The sequence below is a fragment of the Eptesicus fuscus genome, chromosome 13, assembly GCF_027574615.1.
Source record: "Eptesicus fuscus isolate TK198812 chromosome 13, DD_ASM_mEF_20220401, whole genome shotgun sequence".
Lineage (NCBI taxonomy): Eukaryota > Metazoa > Chordata > Mammalia > Chiroptera > Vespertilionidae > Eptesicus > Eptesicus fuscus.
The window spans coordinates 44,426,190-44,433,620 of NC_072485.1; the positions used below are offsets into that span (position 1 = coordinate 44,426,190).

Consider the following 7,431-nt stretch of genomic DNA (forward strand, 5'->3'; position numbering starts at 1 on the left):
GATACTAGTTTATAAATTCCTCTGAGTCTGCGGAGGAGTTTCATTCGTCTTCTTAACTTTACATACTTAAGAGTTGTGAATACAATAATTTATATATTGTAGTTTTTATTTAATAAAAGTGAATAATTCATATGTGTGTAACTTATTTCTTATTTCCCCTGAAAACTTCTTTAAGGAAAGGATCAAGTTGTTAATATATTGTATACCACAAAGCATCTTACAAGAAGTATTATGTAAGTCACACTTCAATGCAATTTTATATATCATAGAACCTAAGATTGCTTATCTTGGAATGAGATAACAAAGAATTTTATTGAAATCCCAGATATACCAATTTGGCCACTGGTTGGATGTGTAACTTTTGACTCACCAATCTAGCTCTAGTTTTCTCATTAAAGAAGAATGATGCCCAATCATCATAAAGTACTTATTTTAAATACAATATTTCTAGGATGCAGCTAACATGCAAGTTGAGGTCATTCCATAAGTATAATGACTTCTGAAAGGATCTCTTAGATACATCCTCCAAGTCCCTGAGTGATATTCTTTGCTATGACACATAATATATCTGTTTACATAACTCTCAGACATCTGAAGAGAAACTATAAGCTGATCAACTCTCTTTCACTTCACCTTAGTTTAGATGCAGAAATCTCTCCTTGTATATTGGAAATGTGTATGTGCCTGCAGGGAGGCCAGAGCTCCTGGGAGCAGGATTCCCAAACCAATTCTTCATGTTTCCAGCCACAGGAGAGTGGCTTTCATAGAGTCAGCATCTTCATAAAGTTGTCCAGTTGCTAAAGCCACAATAGAAGGCCAGTGAGAAGTTAAGGAGTCACACATTCCTGGAAGCAGTTGAATGATCAAACTGCTACTTGGAGCACTTTCTCTGTAAGTCTTTTGAGAATAGTACAGTGGAAAGTGAATCATAAGTGAGACTTTATGTTTGGTCTTCTACTTAATTCTTTGTTTATTTTAGAGAATGTTATTGCACCTTCATATATGAGTTTGTAAAAAGACCTTGAAAATCACTGATATATTAAAAAAAAAAAGCATGAGCCCATTAGAGCACGGGTCAGCTGAGCTCACAGTAGGTAAGCTCTAGTCTGTCTCCAGCAGAACAGTTGACCAGCAAGTATTCCTACTTTGAGCAATAGAGATATATTGTAAGTGTCTGGATTCGTGCCAACTGTCACAAAGAAAAATGAATGAAACCTTGTCCTTGACCGTAATGAGCTTTGGTCTTCCGAGGAGAGGTGGTTAAGAACTATGGATCTAGTCAGAGAGATAAAAGTATAAAAATGAACCTACAAACTTCCCAGAGAGTCCATGTGAGGAAGATCACTTTTAAATTGGGAACTAGAGATTGGCCAGACTGTGCTTAAATAGCTACAGATCATGGGAGAAGAACCAATTGGATGTCTGAATCTGAGCAGAGCTGTGGCCAGACCTGCTAAAATGTGGCAGCAGCCTTGAATTAGGGTCAAGTGAAATCAGTGGTTAGGTTAGTTGTCACGGTTGGGTGTAGCTCTGTCATTCTCAAAGTATTATTCCTGGAAAAGCAATATCACCATTACTGGGAATTTGTTAGAAGGGCAAAATTTTGGGCTTCCCCCTCAGATGTATGTACAAAATTGGAAACTGGGGGTTGTGTTCATCAATCTGTGTTTCAACAAGAAATCTGGGTGATTTGATGCATACTCGCATTTGAGAACTAGTGGTCTAGATAAAAGAAAATCATGGTGAGAAGACCATACTACATATTTGAGAAAAAAAATAAAATAACTCTAAACCTTAATTAGGACATTTTTTTTGTGCGTCCAGGGGTGCCCTGACCAGATGTCCAAAACATCCATCTGTAAGAGATGACCTTTCCTCTGCTTCAGAGGAGAGCACAGCAGAACCTGGCAACTTCTTCACCAGCAGGATCCTGGATGGTTAAGGAGATACTCAAAGAGAACTAAAGCTGCTGTCTGTGTAGCATCATATGCTGAGGCATGTTTAAGGATTCCTTCAGTTCTTCCCTCGTCCTCGATCCTTCACTTCCTGATTTTTCCTCCTTTTCCATGAAATTGCAGAGGAGGTTTCACTTTCTTTGGCAGTTACTTACCAAATGTATATACAAATACAAATCAGAGACTGCATAGGTATCTCTTGTATTTATTGTTCTATCACAAGGTTACATTTTTTTCATCACTAAATTATTTTTTATTTGATTCTGCTTTGTTCGGCTTTTTACTGAGTGTTAAGCAAAGGTGCTGAAAGTTTATAATCGAGTAAGATATGGAGATGCTAAATTAAATTATTCAAGGGTGTCGTGATACTTTCAAAAATCTGTCAGTCCATGTATCCGAACTATACTTATTGAATGCCTATTATGTCTCCAGGCACATTGTGTTTTCCTCTGTGCTATAATATAAAGATAAGATTCTATTGCTGGCAGATGGAGCACAGACTTTTTGGAAAACCATTAGGAAACATCAATGAGTATAGGAAACTTTTATCAATATTTGATGGCCGCATGATCAGAGAAACAATGCAGAGAGGAGGCATCTATGAATGTAAAAAAAGAATAATAATTAAAAAACATTTGTAAGAAGTCTAATTCTTGGTACAGGTAGAATATGACAAGCAGAAGTTAGTTATTTGAGGGCAAGAGAGTTGATTCTATAAGAAAGATAAGACATATACAAAAACACAAAGATGAGTTCAGGCAAAGTATGTTCGATAGGTGCCTGAGTCTATGTGGGTGAAGTAGGAACATACTTGAAGGGAGTTATTCTTTATTCATAAAAGTTATGAATACTTAGAAAAAATTTTAATATGGGGTGATTTGATACAATTTACATTGTAGAGACATTTTATGCCAATAGAATTGTGAAGAATCTTTACAGCCTAGAATGGAGGCAAATAGATAAGAGATTTTTAATGAAACAGTCAAACCCTAAATTCATGTGTGCTTTCTTTCATCCAGTTCCAGGTCCACCTGCCAGTCATGGTATTATCTCCCAACAGCACAGGAACCCAGGTGACTGAATTCCTGATGATCTGCCTTCCAGGAATGCAGGACACTCAGCACTGGCTATCTGTAGCCTTGGCTCCCCTCCTGGTTTTGGCGCTAGGTGCCAATTTTGTGTTATTACTTGCCATTTGGCAGGAGGCATCTCTACATGAGCCCATGTACTACCTGCTTGCCATCCTCTCCCTGCTGGATGTCATCCTCTGCCTCACAGTCATCCCCAAGGTCAGTGCCTCCCTGAATTCACTCTCAGGCAGCCAATCTATTTTCTTGGTTTGTTTGTTTTTTCTTGCTGCAAATCCACTTACACCTGAATAAAAATACTCAATGAATAGCCTGCACCGTTACCTTTGGTCTATCTAAGCTAAGATATGCCACCTCTGATTCTCCAGGTCCGTTTTTCTAAGGCTTTACTCTTCCCCAAATTACAGGCCCTTTCTCATTGTCTGAATCAGTGATTTTCCAACTTCTGCCCTTCTTTTTACTTCCAGGGTGATTCTCCTTGACTGTGAATGACCCCACCCTTACATCCAAAGCCTCTAGAATTTACTTTCTAAGATGAGACTGGTTGTATGCATATGTCATTTACTGATATAGGAAACATAGTTGGAAGAGTATTCTTATGAAAATGTAGAGGTTAGGGTTTTTAAATATAAATATTGGATTACTGGGCTTAATGTCTTGTGATACATTAGATGGGCAGATGTGTCAGCTGGAGTTTGGGTAAAAACTATAAAGATCAAAAGAAGACAGGCTATAAATAAACATTTTTATTTTTTTAAATATATTCCAATGATTTTTTTACAGGGAGGAAGAGAGAGGGATAGAGAGTTAGAAACATTGATGAGAGAGAAACATCGATCAGCTGCCTCGTGCACACATCCCACTGGGGATGTGCCCGCAACCAAGGTACATGCCCCTGACTGGAATCGAACCTGGGACCTTTCTGTCCTCAGACTAATGCTCAATCCACTGAGCCGAACTGTTTAGGGCTAAATAAACATTTTAAATAAAAATTGTGCTCTATAGATGGAGAGAAATGGTTGTAAATCAGACTCTGGAGATTTGGATGCACAAAGAGGGTACTTGAAAACAGGATTCTGTCCCAGAGGGATTATAGGGCTGTTGCTTGGGGATATGGAAGGGTGAAGCCTTCTGAGCATTTTCCATGTTAGGTACCTTAGGGTGGGAATGGACGCACAGTTTTTGAGAATGATGATTCTGCCAGGTCCTGCTCATCTTCTGGTTCAACATGAAGCCCATCAGCTTTGCTGGCTGCTTCCTGCAGATGTTCATCATGAATACATTCCTTCCCATGGAGTCCTCCACCTTTCTGGTCATGGCCTATGACCGCTATGTGGCCATCTGCCACCCACTTCGCTACCCATCCCTCATCACTGAACAGTTTGTCATTAATGCAGCAATTTTCATTGTCTTGCGAAATTTTCTGGCCACACTGCCCACACCTGTTCTGGCTGCCAGGCTCAACTACTGTGCCAGCAATGTGGTGGAGAACTGTATCTGTGCCAACATCTCTGTGGCAAAGCTTTCCTGTGGGGATATTTACCTAAATAAACTTTACCAGTTTGTGAGTGTCTGGTGCCTACTGGGTTCTGATCTGGTACTCATCTTACTATCCTACTGCTTCATCCTGAGGGCTGTGATGCGTCTGCAATCAAGAGGTACAGCCACCAAAGCCTTGAGTACTTGTGGTTCCCACCTCATTCTTATACTCTTCTTCTATACATTGCTGCTAGTATTCATCTTCACAAACAAGGCAGGAAAGAAGGTGCCCTCAGAGGTACCCATTCTTCTCAATGTCTTGCATCACCTTATCCCACCAGCCCTGAACCCCATTGTTTATGGAGTGCGAACCCAGGAGATCAAGCAAGGAATTATCAAACTACTGAACTACCACTATTGAGAGGTGAGAGCCAAAGATCAGGGATTATGGAATTTGGGGCATATATTAGTAATTATTTCATCTGAATTCCATAAGAAACAATATGGAATCCATGCTTCTATCCTCATCTTGAGCTGAAACCTTTCTCAACCACTATTATAATATTTACCCTCACTGCCTCAATGGGATATTCTTCAGCCATATAAAAGAAGAAAATCTTGCCACTTGCAACAATACTGATAGACCCTGTGGGCATTTTGTTAAGTAAATTAAGTCAGGGAAAGACAAATACTGTATGATCTCACTTACATGTAGAATCTAAAAAGCAAAACAAAAGAAAACAAAATGTGAGCTTACAGATACAGAGAACAGATTGCATTGATGGTTGCCAGAGGCAGGGAGTAGGAGGTGGGCAAAATGGGGAAGGGGGTCAAAAGATACTAACTTTGAATTTTTAAAAAATTAGACATGGGATTGTAATGCACAGCATGGTGACTATAGTTAATAGTACTATATTACATATGTCATAGTTGTTAATAACGTAGATCTTAAAAGTTTTCATCATAAGAAAAACAATTGTAACCATATGTGATGATGGATGTTAACTAGTCTTATTATGGTGAATATTTGACAACATATACAATTATCTAATCATTATGTTGTACATCTGAAACTAAAATAATTTTACATGTCAATTATAACTCAATAAAAACATAAGGATATGAATACATTATGGTGTTACCAAATATTTAGTCAATAGAAAGAAAACTTAAAATCCCTAAAGGACCAGGCTGAATTTGCCTCACCCCACCCTGTTCTATCCCAGATCTTTGAATCCCTGGTAAAGTATATCAAGAAAGGTAATTGTTTTAGCTCTCCTTTAGTTACAGCTACCCCAGCAATATTCACTGTCCATTGGCTCAGATCTGCCTCCAGTGGCATCCAGCCTAGGAGTAATGCAAATGCAATTATGCAGTCAAGCAATATTTAAAGAGAATGCTTTAGTGTTGAGCATCATTCCAATGAAACCCAAAATATAACATCTCTGTGTTGTATCATTTCCTCTCTAGTAACATTATGATGATAGGGTCTGGTTTTAAACCCTAAACTCTTCTTTTGTCAGTCTCTAGTTTGTAGGATTGAGTCCCTGCTTTGATTCTGACCTGAGTTCTCATTCTATTATTCTACATTAACCTCCATGTCTCTGCTAGTTCTAAGATGATAGTCATCTCTTTGCCATGGCCCTGGAACTCTGTCTTTGCCTCCCCATGACTGTTTCCCACCCACCACAGGAATATCCACTACTTCTTGGACTTCTGTTTGTTCTTGACTTGGGCCTCTGTACTTATTGCTCCATCTGGTTGGAAAGTCTTACCCTGTATGTTCAAATGATTAACTTCTCAGCATTAACATTTCAATTCAAAAATTACCTCTATAGAGAGTATGTTCCCAAAATTACACCCAAAATGACCTTCTTCTGCTATTTCAGATCTTTCAAACACATTATGCCATCTCTTCTTCTTTATTTATTTATTTCTTTCTTTCTTTCTTTATTTATTTAATAATTACATTTCCCTTAAATCTAATTCACCTTAAAAGGTACCTGGATTGCAAGCAGCTTGTCTTTTTTGCTCATGATCTTATCCTCAGTTCCTAGATCCTGACATATCTGGCACATATCAGGTGTTGAATATATATTAGATGTATTGGTTCAAAAAAAATTGGTTCCAAAATTTAGTGTGCACAGCCACTGCCACACCCTGTGATCATACTGAAATATATTCTTAAGTCAATCTCCAGTGTCGATTGGAATGTCCTTTAAGATATCTGCTTGATGCACTTAACAGTGATAGGAGACAAGTCTTTGACATGCATAAAGCTAATCAATAAGAACTTTGAGCTTCTAATCTTTCACCCTCTTTTCCAATATTTTATATTCTGTATTCTCATTATTTTCATGCAAAGAACTCAGAATTCACCCTAATTCTCTGGTTTCCTTTTCTCTTTGTGGTTGAGCAGACACAAATCAGAGAGATTTCATTTATTATTGTGGTCATTTATTAAACATTTTAAACCAATTAACTTGCTTTTTCTTTTATTTTTTTAATCCTCACCTGAGAATATGTTTTTATTGATTTTAGAGAGAGAGAGAACATCGATGTGAGAGAAACATCCATTGGTTGCCTTTCATATAAGTTCTGACTGGGAATCGAACCAGAAACCTTTTAGTGTATGAGACAATGCTGCAATCAATTGAGTCACTGGCCAGGGATAACTTGCTTTTCCTGTCCATATTCCTGAGTTTTACATCAATATCTGAGGAAAATATTAATTCATGTAATATGTTGTGAATGGAATACAGCCACTGTTGTTCTTTATTGTGTTTTTCACATAGAAAAAGGGCATAAAATGTATAAGTAAGCCAGAATTTCTGTTCCCACATTTTAAAAATTAGTAGACAAATAATGCAGATATTTTATTAATACAAGAAAATTAAAAGTTCTCTCAG

At 37.8% G+C, this 7,431-nt stretch overlaps 1 protein-coding gene across 1 annotated transcript; it reads left to right on the plus strand.

Annotated features, from left to right (window-relative positions):
* The first annotated feature begins 2,995 nt into the window (after nucleotides 1–2,995).
* On the plus strand, nucleotides 2,996–4,943 carry LOC103302836 (olfactory receptor 56A4-like). Its single transcript, XM_008159894.3, has 2 exons — nucleotides 2,996–3,244; nucleotides 4,248–4,943. Exons 1-2 carry the CDS (start codon nucleotides 2,996–2,998, stop codon nucleotides 4,941–4,943), a joined length of 945 nt encoding a protein of 314 aa, XP_008158116.1.
* Nucleotides 4,944–7,431: the final 2,488 nt, after the last annotated feature.

What these genes read in the sequence shown, in the direction of transcription:
- LOC103302836 (XM_008159894.3), top strand. Translation starts at nt 2,996, where the DNA reads ATGGTATTATCTCCCAACAGCACAGGAACCCAGGTGACTGAATTCCTG. An exon ending in GCCTCACAGTCATCCCCAAG is followed by an intron (nt 3,245 to 4,247) that starts GTCAGTGCCTCC and finishes TGATTCTGCCAG; the next exon opens with GTCCTGCTCATCTTCTGGTT.